This window comes from Pezoporus occidentalis, unplaced genomic scaffold, assembly GCF_034315485.1.
Source record: "Pezoporus occidentalis ecotype Australia unplaced genomic scaffold, CSIRO_AGI_Poc_V1 ctg352, whole genome shotgun sequence".
Taxonomy (NCBI): domain Eukaryota; kingdom Metazoa; phylum Chordata; class Aves; order Psittaciformes; family Psittacidae; genus Pezoporus; species Pezoporus occidentalis.
The window spans coordinates 61,918-85,641 of NW_026915506.1; the positions used below are offsets into that span (position 1 = coordinate 61,918).

A 23,724-nucleotide genomic window follows, 5' to 3' on the forward strand; every position below is an offset into this window, starting at 1 on the left:
GTTAAGTTTTGAACAAACACAAAACAAGTCAGCTCTGTGCAGGAAGAAAAACGAAAAGCGAAATTGTGTTTAAGTACAGTAATATCATGAAAGAAAAAGTATCTAACTTGCTCCCAAAGCCCCCGCTCTTCCCAAAAGCAGTTTTTAGGGAAAAGAAAGATTAAGTAGAGAGCTCCAAATTAACTAGCATGTGACCCACTCTGTGTTAGCAAAAAGCTGTGCTAGTATTACAGTTTGGTTTGCATGTTACATGTGTGGAAATAAACATCACTGCTTGGTTTGGTGCAGGCACAAAACCTGGGCACTACTCATTTATGCAGCCATGCACCTGAAGGTGATGGTGGATTGTGGTAGTACAAAAAAGCCAGCACACTGACTTGGCCTCCAGAGCATTACGCTGTGTTGAGATTATTACACAACTTACTTATGAAAAGGGTTTAGGAAATACTGTTACCAAATCAACTAACCTAGTCATCTACCTTTTATCCCCTTAAACAAGTGGATTTTTCAAATTCAATTACTACACCAAGATTACATAGAACTGAATCAGTGTTCATGGGAGTCACAGTACAACCACCTTTATTGAACCACAGTACAACATCTTAAACCGACTGTAGTCTTGAATATGTAATACATCCTTAGGAGTAACTAGTATAAAAAGTATCAACATCAGTGGTTTGAATATAAAAATTTATTTAAAGTCAGAGTATGCAACAAATAAAACCTACAGAAAACAGATTTTCCCATCACAATCTGTTGCTTACCAAATAATATTGTGAAAACACATTCCTTCAGTCATTATAAAGTTCTTAAAATACAAAAGAAATTAAATTTTGTAAGAAAGTCTAGTAGACCAGAGACTGTTTCTTCCAGGATGTTTTGTAGAAGCAAGGCTACCCTTCAATACATTCCACGCCATCCTCCTCCACCCATAGTGCCTTGCCCATAGTATCCTCCAGTATTTCCAGTGCCACGACCTGCAAACAATTGACACAAGGTCACGCATACATACCTTAAAAAAAGAAAAAATGTGATGGGTAATACAGAACGGTTGAAATGACTTAACTTCTACTCAAACAAAGATACATCAGCACTGTTTTTTTAAAAAAAGCATTTGCTGTAGTAGCAAAATTATAAACCCCCAACTGATTTACAGTTTAAACTGCTGACCCACTCCCTCTCCTCCCAGCTACCCCCAGCCCACAATGCCCACCACCCTGCCCCATCATCCATTACTAGATGGACATTAACAGCATTTCCAACAAATACATGAAAAGCAAAACTTATACTTACTATATCCACCCAGGCCATCAGGAGTTCCATATCCTCCACTGTAATTGGTACCTATTCCCATTCTACCCACAGGGCCATAACCTTGATCTGAAAAGCAGGGAAGTGCACCATTACAAACTTGGAACTCTACACTGGACAAAATGTTGGCTAAGGTTGGAATTGATACATACCCATTCCATCTCTGCCATAGCCTCCCATGCCAGAACCACCTCCAGCAGTTGAATTCAGGAACAGTTCAATATATCGATGTTCTGTAGGAAACAAAAAAGCCTTGTGTTTTGTTTCAAAAACCAGACGCAAAAAAAAAAAGAAAAACCAACCAAAAAAAAACCAACCACCAAACAAAACCCCACCACCTTACAAGTGACAGTTGCCCACAAAAAGCAAGTCTGAAAGAGAAATGGCAGAGCAAACCAAGTTAAATGCCATTTAAACCATAATATTATTTTACCCTTATATTACCCCACTAAAGCCTAGTCAAAGAAAGCTTCAGGTAAATACAATACTCACGCATGTGATTTTTATCCTTAGACATGGCAGCTACTGCATCCTCATGTGTTACAAATTCCACATCTGCCTCTCCAGTGGCTCTTCCATCTGCTCCAATATCAATGTGAACTCTTATAGGGTTCAGTGGTGAGAAAAACTAAGAATATAAAACAACAATAAAATCAGATTAATACAGAATTCAAGCCAGGTACTTTCCCCACCCCCATGGTTAGTGGAGCACTGCTTCAATTTAATGTCATTCTACTGTATCAATTAAATAATTTCCAAAGTATTACTCACCAATAGTGGACCTTCAACATTAGGTCAGTCTGTTCTTACTATCTATTATTATTATACAGCTCAAAGAGTTTCACCTACAGAGCTTGAGGAGCTTTCTTTGAAAGCAAAGATAGGAACAAGAATTCCTGCCCACACACACTGCTTTAAGCAACAAGTTCTAATATGATGCCATGCTGGAAAAGGAAGATAATTACTTGGGTTTTAAAGCAGCAGAGCCAAATACATTTCTCAAGGACATACTAAAGCTGTCAATCAGACCAGTCTTCCTTGCTACAGAACTCAAAAAAAGACACAGTGGTACTTCTGACTAACAGCCTTTTTACCAAACAGTATATGCAAACGAACCTTTGATACAGTACAGAAGTACTACTCATCAACTTGCAATAACATGCTCTGATTCAAAGCCTCAAGTTTAGCCCTTGTCATCTTGAGTCTTAAAAGAAAATTATCAAACTGACTGAGAAGAATGTAGCTCAACTCCCACCCTCAAGAAAAACACCCACCCACCCATCCGCTGCCCCAGGTAACAAGAATCAAGATTTCCATATGTAACATATAGGTGCAACAAATAAAGACAGAGCCCCACGCTGGAAAGAGGCTGTTTTAAGTCAGGCCCTAGGGCCTTCTATCTCAAGGAAACCTTTCCCCCTAGAAACAGCACATCTATTCTGACACAAGAATGTATTCCCAAAATCTTACAGAGGTGCAAAACCCACCACCCTGCTCTCTTATGAGAGAGTCTGCAGACCTATTAGAACTATCAATCACTTGTCTGGGAACTTCAACCAAGTTTCTAGTAAGACAGACAGGAACATGCAAACTCTTAGCATTAAAAAGCCCTTTTTTCCCCATTGTACTTACATTAGCAATATCATTTTCTGTTGCTCGAAAAGGCAGTCCTCTCATGTGAACAAAGTGACCGCCACCATGGAAACCTGAGCCTGCTTCTCCAGCTCCCCCATATCCATGTCCCCCCATGCCTATTAAAAAATCCAAACCAAACAAGACCACACACTTGTAGATCATCCTGAAAAGCCAGGAAAGTCATTACTACCGGTTTTCTGAAAGCACACATTATACCACTGAATGCAAGCTGTTTACACTTCCCATCTATCAACCCAAACACTTAACCAGAATACACCCTAAGCAATGTATTTACCTTTTCCTAAGATGCCCCAATTCCACCCCTCCCCCTCCCCGTTTTGAACAACCTTATTTCTGTACCAAATAATCTGATGAAGTTTCTGACTTGGATATCCTACAACTCAAATAATATATTTTTAGGCAAACTATTAAAAAAAAAAGTTTTACCTCTCCCATCCCTCATTCTGTCATCATAGCCATCGTTTCCATAGCCATAGTTATTATAGCCACCATAATCATCAAAGCCACCATATCCTGGGCAGAGGACAGAAAGAAAGAAATCATTACATTAACACTCAAAATTCACAGAGCAATGCACAAGAGTCAACTTTTCAGTCTTTGGACACCCAGCAGTTTGCAAACAGCCTCTAAGACTATTAAACCTGAATTCCTGTAGAGTGCAGATGTACGTTTCCTTTTACATAGTAAAAGGACTGAAACATGCAAGTGAGATCCAGTTTTGCTGAAAGCAGAGTTTCCTTATTATTTCCATTAATTTTAAATACTAAGTCACATTTCTTAATACATCACAAGTAAAAAATTTCTTGGGAAGTGCATCAAACCTAATGGGAACTGCAGCTACTGCCATTTCTTTATTTCTCGACAAAGATGTCAGAAACACAAGACTGACAACAGAACCTCCATTCATTAGATAAACATACCACCGTCATATCCACCACCTCCTCGACGCATTCTGTCATACATACTTCCACGCCCAGCTCCATAATAACCCCCTCTTCCTCCTAATGGTCTATCGTATGGTCCAGGCCGTTGTTGTCCCATCATTCTTCTTGGCATGTCACTGAATCCTCTGATTTCGCTCTTACTACTTTTGAAGATTTCAATGTATCTAATAAAAGAGGATTTTCAAGATACCAATAAGCATACATGCAAAAGCTGTCTGAATATTAAAAAAAGGCCATACTATGTTTTCTGTAACTAGACAATCCAATAAGTGACTAGATACCATATAACTTAAGTTTCTCCTCAAAACCGTAAGAATCTTAAGTGTATAAAAAACCCCAAAACACTTTACAGTGGCAAAAATTACTATGTGAAAATTCTAGCTGTACAAATTAAGCATATATCATGTCTTTCCAGTATGAGAAACATACTGCTGAAAAACAGTGTCTAAGCTATAGTAGCATTAATCACAAATTACCCTACACAAGAACGACTGATACAATTTTCTGAGTTTAGCAAGCTACCCAGGCAATACTGTCTCCCCCACCCCCCAAGTCTATTGTATTTCCCAAGTTAACTTAGGATCAGTTACAGAAATTCTTAAAAACAGCCAGTTCCATATAATGGTCCCCACCCACCCAAAAGCATTACTGACCCACAACCCCCAAAAATAAAGATGTAACACCATCCCAAACTCTCCATCCCCACCTGTGCCCTATTCTTTCCTTGTGTTTCCCCAGAGCATTTTCTGCTATCTCCTTTGAAGCAAACTGCACGAAGGCCTCCCCTGTGCTTCTCCCCTGGTAGTCCAGCGTCAATGTTATCCCATTTGGCACGATTTCCAACCCTTTAACCCAAGGACAAATAACCCCATCAAGGGGAACAGTGTTAAAGGCTGAAACATTCCCATCTGTAGCAAATACTTAAATCATATCTAAACAACAAGAACGAAAAAGAAAACCACCTCATTTCCCCCATCACCCAACAATACAAGCCAGTCATCTTTGATTAAACATTTATGGATTTAGCCATACTTCTTTTCTGTTTAAGCTATGCAAAAATACAACCACCTAAGTTACAAGAAGAAAATATAGCTACCAGTCAAACAACTTAACTGATCCACTTGGATCATCAGCTAACATTCAGTTATCCCAATACACATAATGCGTTTACCATGTCGACAAAGTTAGAAATATATTGTGTATTTTACTACATCTATTGTTATTTCTACTTTATTTACATGACATAATTTTTATTTAAGATAAACTAATTTAACACAATCCCTCCCAATCCACCCCATTAATGGCTATAACAAATTAAAATGTACAACACATTGTGTAAAAGAAGTAAGAGAATCCAGCCACTAGACTTCGACTATACTAGAGGTACCTTGGAAAAACTGAACAATCTCTTCTTTGCTGCAACCAAATGGCAGGCCTCGAAGTCGTACCACTGTTCCATCATTAGTTGTATCATTTGGCCCATTATGTTTTCCACTCCAGTCCATCTTTTATTTAAAGCAAACCCTTCAAAAAAGGAAAAGAAAAAAGTAAAGAAAAATGTCGAAACATTCAACAACAACAAAAAAATCAAGTAGTTTGTCTTTGGATATCTAGTATTTGGGATAATAAGCTCTATTTCTATTACAAATTTAAAACTACTTTACCACATCTACAGCACATACACATCTAAACCTACCCCAAACTCTGACAGGGAACACCACAGTGTGTAGGGAGGGAAGCACGTGGGGAGGCACAGCACATAAAGCTCATTATTTACTCAAGAGTACATTCAACATCCAGCCTTTAAGGCTTTGTGTTCAGCGTTTTTTATTATTTAATTTCTGTTAAAGCATGTCATTTGAAGAAGGGGTAAGAACCACGCAACGGTTCCTGCGTGGAAACACAAGACCTTCCTTTGTCTGCAAACAAAGCGCCCAGCTGTGGGGGGGGTTGGTTTTGTTGGTTTGTTTGGTGTTTTTTTTTTTCCCCCGTCTTCCCTACCGGAAGCACCGGCGATGCACTAACTCGAGTTACACTGCCTGGGACAAACCGGGGACCCGCGGGATCACCTTGAGGGGCAGCGGAGTGTTGGCGCACCGAGACCCCAGCGGGAAGGTGAAGTCGGACCCGCGCCGCCGCATCGGCTCCCTCGCACCGCCCTGCGCCCGGGGCGGTGTTGGGAGGGGGTGGAAGGAACAGACAGGCGGCGGGAAGCGCGCCCGTGAGCGCTCCACAATGGGCAGCGCGGCAGTCGAGCCTTAACAGCCCGAGAACCTCAATGGCCACCCTCGTGCGCTGATCGACGCACTACCGCACACTTCCCCTCCGCGCCACAGTCCACCCGACCCGCGGCACCGACCACCGCCGAAATCGCGGCCTTGACCCGCCGCTCATTTCCCGGCGCCATTTACCGCGCCTCCTCGGTACCGCCCCCTCCCACCCCCCCCCTCGCTCCAGCCCAGCTCCCAACCGTGACCCGCTACCACCTCTCCGCCTCGGAGGAGCTGCTTGGCCTCCTCCCGTTCAACCTCAGGCCCCGCAGGAGTCCTCCACCGCCACTCGCCGCTCTCCTGGGGCCGCCGCCACCCTCGACTCCACCACTCAAAATGGCGGCCGCACTCAGGAACGAGGCTCCGCGGAGACGCGCCGCACCGCCCCCTCCCCCACGCCCTCCTCCAGGTCCGCCACCGCCCACGGCTCCCTCAGGAGGGACCCGGCCCCGACGCCGCGCCGAGAAGCGGGAAGGCCGGCTCGCTTCAGAGCCCGAGCTCCTACTGCTATCGCCACCACGGCCTGTCCAGCTAGAGCACATCATGCCCATGCTCCCTCCCCACTCACCGGAGACCTTCGCGCACGCCTCGACGTGCTCCGGCAGGAGCTTCTGTTGGGAAAGAAACTCCTCGCTGCTAACGAGCCAGCAGGCTCAAAATCTACGCAAGGGACGCGGGCTGAAGAGCGTCCCGACTACGCAAATATCGCGATAGCCACGCCACACTCCTTAGCCCCGGCTAGGCGCACTAAGCACATGCGCGCCTCCGCGGAGAAGCAATGACGCACGCGCGCGGCGGCCAGTGAGTTCCCGCCTATTCCTGTCACGGCTGCTGCTGAAGGGCGCTGAGGTGCATGCGCGCTAGGTCCGCAATGGGGCCGTCCTTCTGTTCGCTTTGGCGCCAAGCGGGCTCCCGGTTGGGAGCGCGCGCGCTCTGGCAGAAAGTGGCTGCGGCGCCTGCTCGAAATGGCCGCCCAGGGATCGCCTCGCACACGCGGCGGTTGCGTGGCCGTCCCCTCGAGTGTGTCGCGCAGGGTGGCCGGCTTCCCCGGCGTGGGTTTGGGAGGGCGAGCGGGTTCCCGCAGCGGTGGTGAACCCGCGGCAGGCCAGACCCAGGGGGAACCTCATAAATGCCGCTGGGAAGGACTCTGTGGTGGGAGTGTTCTGGAACTTGGCAGAAGTCGATACAAAAGAAGAGATTAAAAGCTTTTCTAAAGAATTGAAAATTGGCGCTGAGCGCTGGGGGTGTGGAAGGAGGCCTGTGCTCTTGTATGCGCTCGGAAGTGAGGAGATGGGGGCCGCTGGCTCTTCCTGGCGTTAGGGAAACATTAACTTGGGAGTTACGCTATCAGCTGGGGCTAAAAGGTGAGGAAGCACTTTGCAGAAAGCAGTTTAAATGGGCACAAACGACAATGCAAATCCCTGTTTTTACAGTTGATGCTTTTACAAACCGGCCGTTTTTTGGAAATCCTGCTGCAGTTTGTCTGCTTGAAAATGTAAGTTCACTTCCTCCTCAAAGTGCTCTGACCAAGTTGGTTCTAACTGGTACACTGTTGACAATTTCTACCAAATAGGTCTTATGTTATTTGCATAGTAACAGTTCATGAAAATGGTAAGAAAATGTATCTAGATCAGTCAGTGGCAGTAGCGTGAGCTGACTGTGAATCCTTTCTAGATGTTTCTAAGCCTAGATCTTGTACAATATAGCCTACTTATCAGCTGAAGTTATGAGTGAGAATATCTCACTTCAGAGGTATTTTTGGCTTCCTGAAATCTAAATACTTCCTCTCAGAATGAACTTACTTTGAAATTATGAGTCCTATTTGCATTTTCATAATAATTTTACTTTATTACATTAATATATCGTGGGGGCAAGTTACTTGCATGTTGCCTTTGGAACGTGGAGATTTTTAATTATTTTTTTTCTTCAGTACCTGTGGCTACAGGTTTTAGTGTCATAGTTGAAGCTGATGTTCTCATTCATAATTTTGTTCTAAGCTCCAAGAAAGCAAGGTGCAGCTAGTGGCGATATTTCTGTTCCATTCAGAGTCTCAGCAGATGTTTTACAAAATCCCTTGGGAGTAACGCAAGGATGGCAAAACGAGCCCTTTCTGTGTTTCAGAGATACCACAGGATGGCAGTAGTTCAGTAAAGTTCTATTATTTTTAATAACATTTTGGTTGGTCTTTGTTCTGGTTTAGTGTCTTTAGAATAACTGACAGAACTGTTGTTCTGGAATAAAGGAGAGGCGCTTGTTACTATAAAAAGAATGTTTTTTCACTGCATAGAATTCACTCTGCAAATACAGGTCTATGGTATGCATTAGTATTTGTGTCATTTCTATAGTATGGGATCTTTGGCTGAAAAGTATTAACATTATTAAGAGAAATAAGAATTCGCTCTGCTGACTTCAGTTATCTCTTAGAGGTTGAACCTAACCAAGTCCAAACAGTACTTTATTTCATTTGTGTTTCCATATTTATAGCCCAGATTCTTAGTCACCATAATTGTGGGGAAAAAGCAGTGGATCAAGGGTGAGGTAGAATTTTATACAGGCACTGCAACTCGTGTGTCCTGGGATCAATGTTCACTTTTGAACCCTTCTCAGGATTTAAAGCTGCAGCCAGTTAAAGCAGAATGTAGTGAGCTCCAGCCTTTTTTTTTTTTTTTTTCTCAGTTTATCTCCCCTCAGCTTCTTCTGACTTAGTGTATTGTTCCCATTGTCTAAAGAAGAATATCGAGGCCATAAGCACTGATCAGCCACCTTGGTCATTGCTGCAGCAATTGCTACGTAGCTCTTGCTGGCATGCATTGTTCAGAGTTATGAGAGTTGTAGTTATTTTTAGATTATGATAATAATGTCTTCTCAGTGTGACTTATAACTAAACAAAAAAGTATCATGTTCATGGAAAGACTTGAGTTTAGGTTTTTTGGTGATTTTATTTTCCATGTATTCCAAGAATTTGTAAACTAATAAGACAGATACTAGAAATGCCTATTTATCACAATGATTGAACTAGTTGTTCCATTTTATGCTTAGTTTGGTGTGTTTTTTTTCTTGTTTGTTTGTTTTTACTCAGTATTTTGAACTAAAAATGAATCTGTTTTATTATAATAGAAAATGAAATTACTGTGTTTATTTGACAGTAAGTTTGATTCTGCATTTTTTTGACCTGCTTTTAATTGGATTTATTGTCTCATCATTAGGACTTGGATGAAGATTTGCACCAAAAAATTGCAGTGGAAATGAACCTTTCAGAAACTGCTTTCATCAGAAAACTGCACCCTGGAGATGACTTTACTAAAAGTGAGTGGTTCTGTTTACCCACCACAATCTCTCACAAGGGAATAGGAAATACTGGGTGCATTTATAAGCAATGGTGGTAACTTTTAATACAGCTTAAACAAAATCTTGGAGTTGTGATATATCTCTTAAGAATATAATAAGCCTTTTGCACATGGATTCTTTAAAGTGTTTGTGCTCTACATGAAATCCATTTTACAATATACAGACATTTATTATTTATGAATTAAACCATTTGTCTTAGTGTCTTTTACTAAATAAGCAAGTTAGATATAGAAAATCTCCTGAAAATGGTATGCAAAGATCCTTCAATTAGTAGTTCCCTTACTATTAACAGTCTCTTGAGAGAACTTCTTCAGAAGAATAGAGATGGAACATGTTTATTCCACATGCACAAGACTGCTAAGTGAGTAGAATTGGCTGTTCAGGAAGTCATCACTGGGGTAACCATAAGCTATTATCTGAGTTTGTCACTAAATCTTGTAAGTAATCTGTGGAGCCAATACTGGAAAAGACAGGTTTCCAACAAAAGCAGGAAATCAAAAGTTGCCCAAAGGAAGCACATTAGGCTACTCTTTTAATTGGTTTGAAAGGAGAGACTTCACTGGTGTTCTTTGTGAGGGCGTGTGTGTGTGTGTGTGTGTATATATATATATATATATATATATATATATAATACGAGCGATGAAATGGAGGGACACTAGACAAGATAGAAAACAGACAAATACAGAATCCTTTGTGGATTAGTTTTCAGCTGAATCAGTTTGCTGAATCTGCTCACTTTGCAGTTGTGTGGTAGCAAGAGCCAAGGGGCTGAAAGTCACTAACCTGGATTTTGATTCTAGGTTAAAGTATTTGTGTTGGCACGCCCTTGCTTTGATATGACATAGTGGAAGAGAGGTGTGAACAGCTTTGGAGTTACTGGCTATATGAAGGAGGCCTTAGAACAGTATGCAAAGAAACTGTTCTTTATTGCTTGATTGTTCAGAGTGGGATTTTGTACATTCTCTCTTATTAAAGAGGATTTTCTTAAAGTTATAACTATCCTCATTTACTCCTATTGTTAATAAATTGGAATTTATTTTAGAAGTATTATTAGAAATAATAACACTTTTCATTTTTCATATGAACATTTTTTTCATGTTAACACCTTGCCGATACATTTAATACATTTATTTATTTTATCAAAGTGCTTTTGATGTTAATGGGACTAGAATTTGTGACATCAGACCCATGCAACTGCTAAAGAGTAGCACAATTTTTTCAAAGAAATATAGCAACTGAGCTACACCTGAGAATGAGGGCTGGTAGGAGCAAGAGTAGACCAGACACATCAGAATGTCATTCGTGAGACTGTCATCTTCTCTGGAACATAAGTGATGTCTTAAGGGCTCCTGGACAAAGTGTGATTTTGACAGGAGTATGAGTTTATGATCAGTGCATTTAATTAAATTTTAATTTAAAAATACCTGCATTATTTTAGGGTTATATTAATTTATGAGAGTACAAAATGTCTTCTTAGTCTGTGTATGACTGTATATCTCAACATTTCAGGCAAGTGTTCTGGGTCACACAGCTTGTCTGTTTCTGGTTGAGCATGGCTGACTCCATTTCCTCCTACTTTCAGCCACAATTTCCACTTGGGGGAGTGTATTAACACTAGGGCAGACTTCTGGGTTCTGTGTCTGCAGTTCTCTGCCACGCTTGTTAGTTTCATCCACTAGGTTTTGTTGGGATTCTATTTGTTTTCATTGGAGAGGGGACTGATTTTAATGCACTGGTTTTTCATGGGAGTGATGACAAGACTTGTTTGGGGTTTCCTTTTAGATATCATTTGTTTCTCTTGTGCCTTTTAATTGTGTTTGGTAATTATTCACTTGAAATATATTTTCATAAGCATTATCTTAAATGCTGTGGTGTAAGTCTGCAAAAGCTACAGGAAACCAACTATAGTGCACTTGGGTTCCAATTTTTTTTAAACAACAAATAGAAATACAATTTCTAGTGAAATGAGGAGTTAGAGACTTTTACCAGACTTGACTGGTGGTTTAAGCAAAATAATTCATAACTGATCTAGCTCTGATAAAATTTCAGTTATACCAATAAAACTATCTAACCCCTAAAGGGTATATGCAGCACAGAAAGTTGTCAGGGAGAGAAGTTCTATTTTGGGTAAGTATTAAATAGTTTTTTTATCATAGAGACATAAGAGAACATAGGACACCACCAGTTCAAGAAGCCAGTAAATGCTGTAAATTCCTGTTTTTTACCTGGAACAGCCAATAGATGATGATGTTTTCTCTCAAACCAGTTTTTATTTCTCCAGGTTGTTCTCCTGTTCTTTCAGTTAGAACACCCAGTGGCAGTTACCTATTTTACTTTCTCAGAATGTTTTTCCCCTTTTCCAGGTTATTTTTCACCTTTGCAGGTGATAAGTTGTTGTTACAGTTTGTTGTTTGTGTGCTAACCTATGATATTTCTGTATGTCTCCAGTTTCTAGCTACTCAGCAGCGCTTCAGAGGTGCCAGCTGCACTTCTCAAGACTGCCTCTGATTCACACTTTTAGTTCTTGGGCGGACAGTCATTTCTGCTCTGCAGCTCCTTTGCTTTTGTAACCAAGTAGTTTTCCTCTGTTAGTAGTCTCCTGTTGTTGACCTGACTGAAAAGCAATAGCTATTTCAAAAGTCAGTACAAAATAGGTTCCTAAAAGTGTAATTCCTAAATTATTTAAAGTGTGTTTAAGACCAAGACAGATTATAACGTGTGTTCTGATTAACTGAAATGTCATCATTCTACATAGAGTTTTGAGACTTCTTCAACTTAATAACACTAAATTTTATTTTCAAGGTTCCTGCTTTGGACTCAGATGGTTCACCCCAGCCAATGAAGTTCCTCTCTGTGGTCATGCTACACTTGCAGCAGCTGCCGTGTTGGTTCACATACAAAGTATGATTACAAGCTATTTATTACTGTAATTTTTTAGGAAATTTAATTAAAAAAAATCTCTGTTTTCTACAACAAAGGCAATTAAATATTTAGAACATTTAGAGAACACACATGGAGATACCTTAGGTATTGTCTTTTGCAACTGCTCTGTAATTACAAGGTTGTAGTCTGATGCCTCGGATTGGGATGCCCTGCTATTATTCTTGTTTAAGAAAAGTACTAAATATGCAGATGTCATCTGGGAGAGTTACAGTAGAATTTGATGAATGTGGAATATTGCTCTTTCTGTTTAAAGGAAATTTCCATTCGTTCTAGAAACACAGAGAAGAGATTCCCTGCAGTCACTGCTTTTATTAGCCTCAGCAGCTTATTTATTTAGTTGGGAATTTTGTCTATAGTTTTTTACTGTAGGTTTATTGTAGTTACTGTATTTTAGCTGCGTAACCAACTTCTTCTGACTGTACTGAGCTACTCTAAGAACTATAATATAGATTCCAATTCTTACGTTTGATAATGTTGCAATGTTTTTTCTTTCTAGAAAACAAAAATTCAGTTCTCACATTTGTGACGCTGAGTGGGGAATTAAGAGCCAGACAAGTGGAAGATCATATTGTCCTGGACTTACCGCTTTACTTAGCCTACCCACAGGTCAGTCAAAGTTTTATTCATTAAATGCTTTCAAGGAAATCATGTGTTTATGTTTACATGTGTATGTTAGTGTATCTATCTGTAGTTGAATAGATGCATACATATATATGTTCTGTTTTTTACAGTGTGGATTTTTTTTGTTTTATCTTCAGGTACTTCAGGAAGTAGAAGAGTTAATAAAGGTAAAAAATGAATCTATGTTTTAGAAACACATTTATAATAGCTATACTTATATGTTAAAATGGTTTAAAAGTGTTAAGATGGCATTGCTTAGTGTACTCTTGAAACACTAAGCTTTGAAGGTCTGAGTCATGCGGCCTGGGAAATTGAATTCTCAAAAATGCTGCAGTTGAACATTGTTTCCCACTACCATTGTTTAGAGTGTCAGTATTTCTCTGTGGTATTTTCAGCCTATTGTATGCATGTGAGGGCAGTCTAGTGTCCTTCCACTCTTCTGGATCCCTGAATTTCCTTCTGAGTTGACATGCACAGAGATCTTAGCACCTACCCATATCTATTCATGCACTTTGTGCATTTCTTTTTCTTGCTTGCATGTACTTTATGGCTGCATGAGGGACCTTTCATAAGCCCTGTTCTGGCAGGGAATGTGTTCTATGAAAATGTAGAGAAAATAGTATTCTGTATTCAAATTATGAACTTTTCTTGGTCTCCTTTAATTTTTACACCAGGCAGCTGTTGGTGACATGATTGTTCAAGATCTTTGTTACTCTCCTGACACGCAAAAACTCCTAGTCCGCCTCAGTGATGCTTATGAAAGGTGTCTTATCCTTTTTTTTTTTTTTTTTTTTTTTTTTTAAATCAAGTGTACAGAAATTGAGTCTGCCTGCTTAGCCTCCATTCCTTACATACTAGGCTGGTTTATCTAGTTTAAAAACAGGTGAAGTTTAAAAACTCTTATTTAAACTTCTGTGTTAGTTGTCTTCTAATGTGAGTTTATTGAACCTGAAGAGGGGTAGGAAACATTTTTAACAATGGTGTATTTTCCCCATCTATCTGAGTAAAAAAAATGATCCAGTAACGTAGCAGGAAATTTGGAGTCTTGTATCTCATATGAAGAAGCAATAGTTGCATAGCTTAGAGGTCTGCTTTGTGAGACAGAGTGCCACGGATTCTTACTCATATTTGACTGTAATCTGCTTACATGTACTTAACAGCATCATAAGTAGCTTTATAGCTATTTACTCCAATTCAGATTCCAGTTCAGATTCCAAAGCATTTTTTAATTTCAGAGATCTGAATTTCATCGTTAAGTATCATTTGAATATATATTGCCAAAACACAGCCTCATTAATCAGGCCAAGTTATCATTTTCACTTGAAGTTTGGCCTAACGTTTAGAGATTTGACTAGATGGGGGATAGAAATATCCTCAGCTAAGTACTTTTATTGTTACTCTGTCAGACTTCATTTTGTTGTGAGCATTCTGCAACTTCACAGACTTCAGACTGTTGTAGAGTGCTTTAGAATTCCATGAAGATCTGAATGGTGTTAGTTATTTACTTTCTCTGAAAGGAGATAGAGTGCTTACTATTTGCGTTCTGTAGTGATGAAATCTTCCTTTCAATTGTTAGACATTGAAACAAAGTGTGCCCTTCTGTAGCTAATATTCCAGCATGCTCTGTTTTCAGAAATAAATAGGAAATGCATGGCTTGAACTTCTTTCTGTGCCCACTCAGAGCATATTATATTCAGGGTGGTCTTCTGTCAAATTGCATTGAGAGGGCAATGCTAGGAATCTTGTTCTTCTAACATTTTACTGTGGTTATTTAGGGATTGTAGAGAGGATGACTTTGTAGTTCCTTTTCAATACTTAAATTTATGTAAAGTGAAGAATGTGGGCTAATAAAATTCTACGGTTATATTCAAGGTCTGTGTTGGAAGAACTACAAGTGAGTGCACAACGCTTTTGATCAGCTGAAAAGACAGGAAAGGTGAAAGGACTCATACTCACTCTTAAGGGAAATTCCAGTGGAAAACGTAAAGGCCATGATTTCTACTCCAGATATTTTGCACCTTGGTATGGAGTTCTGGAAGACCCTGTTACAGGTATGTGTTTGGGAGATAAGCAACTCTTACTCTTGTTTCAGTTCAATTAAAAGGTTCTTACTAAACTTTGTTAATCTCGTTTTGTACTTTGGAGTCTCTCTTATAAATGTCTGTTTTATATGGATAGCAGGAGTGTGCTCATTAAACTGAAAACTTTCAGGATTGATGCCAACTCTTGCAGAAAGAATCAGCTTCTTATTACCATCAGGCCAGATATTCCTGTATGTTTTTTCAGGTCTTTTCCCTGAAGTATTCCAATTAAAATGAAAGGCTAGTTTAGTATTGAATGAGTATTGCAGTAAAAGTTCATATCCGCTTCTGTTGGTGTCTGTATTTATTTTTGTACTTCAGCTGAGCTGTCCTCTAGTTTCTTGACACTTATTAGGGATATTCATGCCTATGAATAATAATAACTCAGCCAGTTGTGTATTTGGGGACAGGAAGACTTGTTCTCTACCTATTCCACACAATATCCACTCTGAGTGGATAGGTGTGATGATAGTTGTTACAGAATGATATTTGCTTAGGTACCAGTAAATCACAGGTTAATTATTATTCCTGGGTCGGAGCAATCCCAGGCACAGCTATGGGTTGGGCAGAGAAGAGATCCAGAGCAGCCCTGTGGAGAAGGACTTGGGGGTGTTGATCGGTGAGAAAATGAACATGATCTGGCAGCGTGTACTCGCAGCCCAGAAAGCCAGCCGTATCTTGGGCTGCATCAAAAGAAGCATGGCCAGCAGGTCAAAAGAGGTGATCCTGCCCCTCTGCTCTGCTCTTGCAAGACCTCACTTGGAGTATTGTGTGCAGTTCTGGTGTCCTCAACATAAAAAGGACATGGAACTGTTGGAATAAGTCCAGAGGAGGGCCACAAGGATGATAAGGGGAATGGGGTACCTCCCATATGAAGATAGGCTGAGAAAGTTGGGGCTGTTCAGCCTGGAGAAGAGAAGGCTGTGTGGAGACCTCATAGCAGCCATCCAGTATCTGCAGGGGTGCTATAGGAATGCTGGGATGGACTACTCATTAGGGGCTGTAGTGATAGGACAAGGGTTAACGGGTTAAAACTTAAGCAGGGGAAGTTTAGATTGGATATAAGGAAGAAATTCTTTCCTGTTAGGGTGGTGAGGCACTGGAATGGGTTGCCCAGGGAAGTTGTGAATGCTCCATCCCTAGTGGTGTTCAAGGCCAGGTTGGACAGAGCCTTGGGTGGCATGGTTTAATGACAGGTGTCCCTGCCCATGGCAGGGGGATTGGAACTAGATGATCTTAAGGTCCTTTCCAACCCTAACTATTCTAGGATTCTATGATTCAGCTGAGAACTTGGTCAAAAATGTTCATTAAATGTTTTGCTAAATAAAGAGAAAATTTCTTTGTTGGAATAATGTTAATTATTCAACACTCCTAGCAGAAATAAAGGTTTACAAAGAAATAAAAGCTATGAATTTCAGTTATTTCTTATTCTCAGTCCTGCATTCTTGATAAAGCTGGGGACAGAGTCTGGTAGATGTGTGTGATCCCAGAGCTTGTTCCTAAGGATTTCTGGGAGGACTAGTATTGATATTTTCCCTGCCTTTGGCAGGTGGGTTGGAATGATCTTAAGTTGCTTTCAAGCCCTAACTATTCTACGATTCTATGATATGTAGGAAAAGCCAGAAGTTTCTGGAATCTCTGAGATTCTTCTTGGCTTGCTGTTGCTTCTCTCCCATCTTTAAGTGTCCTTCTTTTATAGAAACCAAACTTCTTATTGTATTGCTGAAGTATACTTTTAACAGTGGTATGGCTTTGTATGATACTTCTTTTGTAATGATTTCTTAGTAATACTACATGTCCTGGTGTCTTTGAGTCTTGATAGTTACTTCACAGTAGGGTTTCCAGAAGAGTGTCTTTGCTCCTAGCTGGTAAGGCAGACTGAAGCAGCATTTCTAGCTACGAATATGAGAAGTCATCTTAACTTTTTAAGCCATCTGCTGGTCAGGAATGAAAAAATTGGTCTTTTAGTTTTCAGAAGCTGTGGTGAGACCTTACATTTTTCCTAGAGTTACATTCTGATACTTACCATCATTCAAGACTGAAAAAAAACTGAGGTTTTGTTGTGAAAACTGTTAGAAGAGGAAATACTTTTGTTTTACACAATGACTTCTATTCACCTGTTCTATTTTTAAGAAATATCTAAAAGTCTATTCACATTTTTGATGGAGAGCAGTTTGGATTTCATTGAACAGCGTCATGTTTATATGAAAATATTTCAAATTTAATATTTTGAGACTCTGTTATTAGGAAACTTCACTTTTGGTAAACAAATGAGTACTTTGGATCAAGTATTGTAATTGGTACTATTTGTGTGTTTGAATCCCTCACCAGGCAAAATCTCCTTTGAAGCCAGAGGATGAGGAAGTAGTACTGCTTTATCATAAATAAATTAAATGATAAAGCTTTAAGTTCTGTTTGCTGTGCAAACTCTCAGATGTTTTGTCCTAAACACACATGTGGCACTTGATTTGTTAATGGCGTTTAGATTTTGAATGTTCTTACTCTACAAAGTAGTGCTTCCAATTTAATTCTGTACTTTATTTTCCAATTTCTTTTAAGGATCTGCCCATGCTGTCTTAAGCAGCTACTGGTCGGAGCAGCTGGGGAAGAAAGAAATGCTTGGTAAGAGAAACTCTTTTCTTGCAAAGCTGCCCATTTATGTAAAAGCTACACACTAGAAAAGGAAAAACTTACATTATTACTAGAATACAAACTGTAACAATAACTGCCTATCCATTTTCTCAATATAAGTATAATATTAGACATAAGGAAAAAGTTCTTTACTGTGAGGGTGGTGAGACACTGGAACAGTTTCCCAGAGAAGTTGTGCATGCTCCCTTCGTGGAAAAGTTCAAGGCCAGGTTGGCTGGGGCTTGGAGCAACCTGGTCTAGTGGAAGGTGTCTCTGCCATGTCAGGGAGATTGGAACTAAATGATTTTAAGGTCCCTTCCAACCCAAACTATTTTATGATTCTATTATGTAATATTTTGTGTGAAGTAATATTTAAGAAATCGCTTTTTTTTCCTACCCACCAACATGACATGAAGTGTCAGTTTCTGGATTATAATTCTCTGTGGTTATTTTTTGATCTCTGATTTTGGATTTTAGTTCTTTGGACCTTTCATCATAATTGAAGCTTGGCGAATTTCAGATTATGTTGTTTATGTGTGTCCTGAGTTCAACTGTAGCAGTCATTTTTTTTCCTTCTTGGTAGCTGGTGCAGTGCTGTGTGTTTGACTTTCAGCCAGGGAACAATGCTGATAACACCAACATTTTTAGTTGTTGCTAAGTAATATTTGCTCTGATCAAGGACTTTTCGGTCTCGTACCCTCCCAGTGAGGAGGGGCACAGGAAGTCGGGAGGGAGCAGAGACAGGACACCTGATGCAAACCAGCTAAAAGGGTATTCCATACCATAGCACGTCATGCCAGTATGTAAACTGGGGGGAGTTACCTGGAAGGCCCAGATTGCTGCTCAGGTTTGTCTGGGTATTGATTGGCAGGTGGCGAGAAATTTTATTCTCTCCCCTTGTTATTTCCCTTATCATTTTTATTATTGGTTGTAGCAGTAGTATTGTGTTATACCTTAGTTACTGGACTGTTCCTATCTCAGCCTGTGGGATTTACACTCTTTTGATTCTCCTCCCCATCCCTCCAGGAGCCGGAGGAGGAAGGAGAGGGGGGACTGAGAGAGCGGCTGCATAGTTCTGAGTTACTGGCTGGGCTTAAACCATGACGATGTGTTTTGATGGAATTTTATCTCTTAGTCTTTATGGCTTGCATTTTGGGTATTTGGGACAGGTATCAGTATTTTCATTAAGCTAAAGGGGGGCCTACAGGGAAGTTGGAGAGGAACTTTCATGAGGGCAAGTTGCAATAAGGCAAGAGGGAATGGTTTTAAGCTAGAAGAGGGTAGATTTAGGTTAGGTACAAGGAAGAAGTTCTTCATTGTGAGGGTGGTGAGACACTGGCATAGGTTGGCCAGAGAAGTGGAAGCTGCCCCATTCCTGGAAGTGTTCAAGACCAGGCTGGATGGTGCTTTGAGCAGCGTGGTCTAGTGGAAGGTGTCCCTGCGCATGCCAGCAGGGTTGGAACTGGATGAGCTTTAAGGTCCCTTCCAACCCAAACCATTTTATGACTTTATGAAATCTGTGATCTTTGCCATAACTTGGAGGTTGGGGTGGGGGAAGGGGAGGAGAGAGATCTCAACATATTTTCTGAAGAGAAGAAACTGTCTTTTGTAATGCATCCTTATGGACTGTTTCTCAGAAGTTTTTGGTATTTTCAGATGTTAATATGGATTCTGAAACTCTTCCATGCCGTCTTACAGACACTGCTTCTTTAAGTAATCAGACAGGAATTCTGTCTGTATTTTTAAATTATACTTTCTACCTCTTTTTCATTTTCATGTATTTTGTATGTACTGTGCCATTTGCTATCTCAGAGAAACTATCTCAAGCAGCAGGGCAGTTGGTACTGTAATCAGCTTCTCTGATGTGTTAGTGAAAAAAATGTCCTATCTTCCCATTCTTTTTCTATCTTCTCATTCCCCTCCCCCCATTTCATACATTTATGTCCTCAACTTCTGTGATAGAAATCATACAAAACAGATTTAAAGAGAATAAGACATCTGATCAACATGTGGTCTCTATGTGTGTTTGTGAGAAATAACTTTTCTTTACGTGCATGTGACTGGGGAGTATCATGTGGTAGTGGGGCGAATTCTATTACTAATGAGATTATGTGGAAAAGATGGCTGCCAATCAAGAAGATTCCGTATTACCAAAGATTAATAAGAGCATCTTTTGACTTTTTAGAAACCTCTCTGGTAGCTTCTGTAATATCCGATGTGTTTTATTGCAAGAATAAAGGAACATTTTCTTCCATAAAATGAAAGATTTGTTAGTGCCAAGATGGATCCCATATGAAATAATAAATAAGGAAATCATATAAAAACAAGGAAAGATATTGTCACATCGCTCTGGGTATTGTGACCTCTAGGAGGAGGTCAGTTGCATCTCTGCTGAAGTATCAGACATAATTTCCTGTGCTTGAGTTCTTTTCCTAGTTTTAATAGACCAAATCTTCAAACAACATCTAGCCCCATCAACAGCAAAGAATTTTCCAGTCTTTTTACAAGGTGAAATGCTTTGTGATCTTTGTTGAAATGATGTACTTGTCCTTGAATTTAAGCTGAATGTTAAAGCTTGGTATCAATCCTTGTCTTCTTTCATTTGAAGAGTGCAGTATTTAAAAGAAAAATATTCTCTCAGATGTATAGACTTTCATAATTGCTAATGAATGTAATATTTAGCAACTGTCTCTGCATCTAGCCCTTCACATAGTTTTCACATTTCCAAGATAACATTTATAAAGATGCCTAAGGAATTTAATAGAACCAAGCAGATTATGGAGGATTTTCCAGGTTATTGTGAAGAAAAGTGGCTTTGTGCAGGACAATTTTTAATCAACACAGTCTGTCTTATCTTATAACTTTTCAATCTCCTCACTTTTTTTTTTTTTTTTTTTAATATGTGAGGAAGCTGCTTTAGTAAATGTACCTGTATTTAAATTATTGCTAGTTTGAATTCTCATGAAGTGAAGTTTTGCAGAGTTGTAATCATGGCTTTCCTCTTTCCCAGGTAATCTCAGCATATAGATTGACCACGTCACATTTATACACAAGTGTAACATTTCTGTTTACTTCCAGACATAGGGTGACATATCAGTATTTCTTTGTGAGAGAGAATAAGTCAAATATAATTTTCATATAAGCTTTTTTGTTTTTTTTTTTTCACTTTTTTTTATTGCCAAGAAACAGGCAGCACTGGCTCCGCATTTAAAGACAGAAAAAACTCAACAACCAATCAACGAACCTCTGAAGATTTAGAATAATTGATCTCTTATTTACATCTGCCATCATGAGGGAAAGTTTAGCTGTGTATTCACACTTGGCAATAATAATTGATAAAATTTAGCATGGTCTGGATCTTTATAAGAGTTCAAAATACTAGGTTGAAGGCATTAATCCATACCTAGATGTGCTGAGAAGTTAAAAGCAATAACCAGTGGTTCTGTAAATGGAAAATATAGTATCTATTTCAATCTGTTTCCACCTTTTTGGAGTGTTTGCTTTGTTTAGGAATCTAATATTCTGTTAAAAGGAAGAATATTCTTGTCAGCTGTGGCTGAGAAATTGTTTTAAAGCTCACAATATATATACACCATTTGTTAAACGGTGAGGTCCTGTGCTCTGTTGGAATCTGAATACAGTCACTACCTAATTTACAAATTGGGGGTTTGTCGGGGAAAAACCTGCCCATTAGCTTTGAACAAATTTTGTAGTTGTTAAGTCCATTGAGTGAGGAGACTGCAGATGTTCCTGCCTCTTCATTGGTTTACAATCTTTTACAAAAACAACACTATATGAAGCTCAAGCCTTTGCTTAATGCATCTGAATGAGATAATTTTCGGATCAAGTAGTTGTGCAACTAAAATTGGACTACTGAAACGAGTCTATAGACTCAACCTGCTAAGTGAGCATTATTGTCCTACCTGTTATATGACTTAACAGTTCAGGCAAAAGTTTAGTTCTGTACTTATTTACAAGTGGAAGGCTTTTTTCTACTTAAACTTTGTCCAGCTGCATTAATTTCTATATTCAGGATTATATAAATCAACAGGTGGTCTTGTCTGTGTAAGAATTTGGTCTTAGTTTGTGAAAACTGAAGCAGCATGTGTTTCTTTGTAGACTTTTTCTACTGCCTGCATGAACTTTATTTACCTATTAGCCAAATGCATCCTTTGAACCTAGTATCTACTTTCAGATGTTCAGCGCTAGTAAAGTGATTCTTCATTCTTACGCAGATAATACTCAGTGTTCTTCCTTCTTGCCTACAGAAACTGCCTATCCTATGAATGGGAGAATTCTTAAAATCTATATAGTAGGTGTAAAGGCTTCTTTAGATAATACAAAGGAAACTTTGGCTACATCAAAGTATCCTTTGCTAGTTGTATTAACTAGCATTTTTGTCAGACTTAATAAACAAGTTGTAGTCGAGATAGATGCTCAGCTAATCTTCATCCATAAAGACAATCCATCCAGGGTGTCCTAGAACAGTTCTTGCCCTAGTGCTTCTTGGTTTCTGGAGACAGAGGCTTCATTTCCATGAGTGTTTCTGGATTTTTAAAATAATTTGTGATAGATACTATTTTTTTAACCATGGATTCTTGTTTCCATTTAGCTTTTCAATGTTCCCGCTGTGGAGGAGAGTTGAAGATTTCGTTGCGTAATGATGGAAGAGTTGACATTGCAGGGCGAGTTGCTATTGTTCTAAAAGGAGACCTGACTTTCTGAAAAAAAAAAAAAAGCCACAAAAAACTCAAGCAAAAAAACCTCCCCCCCCCAAACAAACAAAAAAAGCCCCAACAACCCACTATGAAAAAATTGACACTAATCTCCCACACTTTCAAATAATTTGTGTTACACTGATTATACGTTAGTTCTAAGCAGTGAATTACCACTGTCCTCAAAAGTCTTTGATTACTTACTGTTCATTTAAAAAAAATTATTGACAATATTCCAAATCTTCAAGATTCTTAGTATTATTTTCTTCACTTTTCTCTTGCCATTTCATATGTACACTGACCTCAAAAAATGTCCAGTGACAAGAGTCTTGGTTTTCTGCTTGTAAATGATTCTGTTCTTTGTTTCAAGATTCCGTGTTAGAAACCGTTCCTGCTTGAATTGTAACCTTCTGTGATAAAATAATCAGCCTTCTTCCATTCATTTTTCCATTTCATTTTCCATGAAATTTGACTATGTACTTAAAAAAAAAACCAAACTCTGCCATATATTGAAATGATGCTCATGTGTTTATTAATTTACTTAAAATATGAAAAAGTATAAATGGTTTAGAAATGTGCTTTTATGAACAGTAGTTTTCAGACATGAATGGTATTGCAGTGGCTCATAGTACTGCTGCTTAGCCTATTTTTAATTAACAGATTTAGCAGAAGGATTTAAGAGATTGACATACTGATGCACATAAAATTGGTTAAAAATTGCAATAAAATTTTATTGGTCACAGCGATGTAATCTGTGTTTCAGAGACTGAAGATCTGTAATTTTCTTCGTGAAGTTTACTGTTTCAGATTAATCACTTTTTCCTTTAGTGTTCTGATCTTTCTCTGGATTTATTGGCAATATTGAATTGTTTCAGTTAATCTAGCTAAAACTCTGTTTTCCTATTCAGTTCGCTTTTCTGCTAAGCTTTGCATTAGTTCTTTTTCTTTGCAATATTTCAGCATGAAATGTTTTGAACTCAAAGGCATTTTCATACTGTGGGAACAGCTGGATGTCTATAAATGATGAGGATCTTAGTTGTGCCTGTTTCCAGTTATTTTGAATTTTATCATAACTTCTTACATCTTAACTTAAGCCTAAGAATCTGGAGGCAAGTAACAGTGAGAAAATCCTATGGCTCATTTGAAATAAAAGTTTCTAGCTCCTACTGCTACACAGAATATATTAAAAATGTGATTTAAATGC

At 39.2% G+C, this 23,724-nt stretch overlaps 2 protein-coding genes across 5 annotated transcripts; one reads left to right on the forward strand and one right to left on the reverse strand.

Moving 5' to 3' along the window:
- Nucleotides 1-562: 562 nt before the first annotated feature.
- HNRNPH3 (heterogeneous nuclear ribonucleoprotein H3) lies at nt 563-6,958 on the reverse strand. 4 transcript variants are annotated; one of them, XM_062630478.1, is made up of 10 exons: nt 6,750-6,958; nt 5,299-5,435; nt 4,618-4,756; nt 3,933-4,075; nt 3,394-3,480; nt 2,944-3,062; nt 1,804-1,939; nt 1,464-1,544; nt 1,294-1,380; nt 563-977 (listed from the first exon to the last, which is right to left on the reverse strand). In XM_062630478.1, exons 2-10 carry the CDS (start codon nt 5,414-5,416, stop codon nt 901-903), a joined length of 987 nt encoding a protein of 328 aa, XP_062486462.1. In that variant the 5' UTR covers nt 5,417-5,435; nt 6,750-6,958; the 3' UTR covers nt 563-900. The 4 variants fall into 4 exon arrangements, with proteins under 4 accessions (XP_062486462.1, XP_062486461.1, XP_062486463.1 ...); XM_062630477.1 differs by having other exon boundaries at nt 3,888-4,075; nt 6,750-6,957; XM_062630479.1 differs by having other exon boundaries at nt 563-1,012; nt 3,888-4,075; nt 6,750-6,956.
- A 297-nt stretch (nt 6,959-7,255) lies between these two features.
- PBLD (phenazine biosynthesis like protein domain containing) lies at nt 7,256-22,562 on the forward strand. The gene is given in 9 exon segments (XM_062630482.1): nt 7,256-7,676; nt 9,388-9,487; nt 12,332-12,430; nt 12,969-13,078; nt 13,231-13,260; nt 13,768-13,856; nt 14,966-15,144; nt 17,734-17,796; nt 22,418-22,562. Coding segments are annotated over 9 exon segments (1,008 nt in total). The 5' UTR covers nt 7,256-7,451; the 3' UTR covers nt 22,531-22,562.
- Nucleotides 22,563-23,724: the final 1,162 nt, after the last annotated feature.

Coding starts and splice junctions, on each gene's coding strand:
- HNRNPH3 (XM_062630477.1), bottom strand. CDS start 5,416: ATGGACTGGAGTGGAAAACATAATGGGCCAAATGATACAACTAATGAT. Junction 3,063..3,393: donor CAGAATGAGGGATGGGAGAG/GTAAAACTTTTT, acceptor ATTTTTTAATAG/GCATGGGGGGACATGGATAT. Junction 1,545..1,803: donor TAAGGATAAAAATCACATGC/GTGAGTATTGTA, acceptor TGTTTCCTACAG/AACATCGATATATTGAACTG.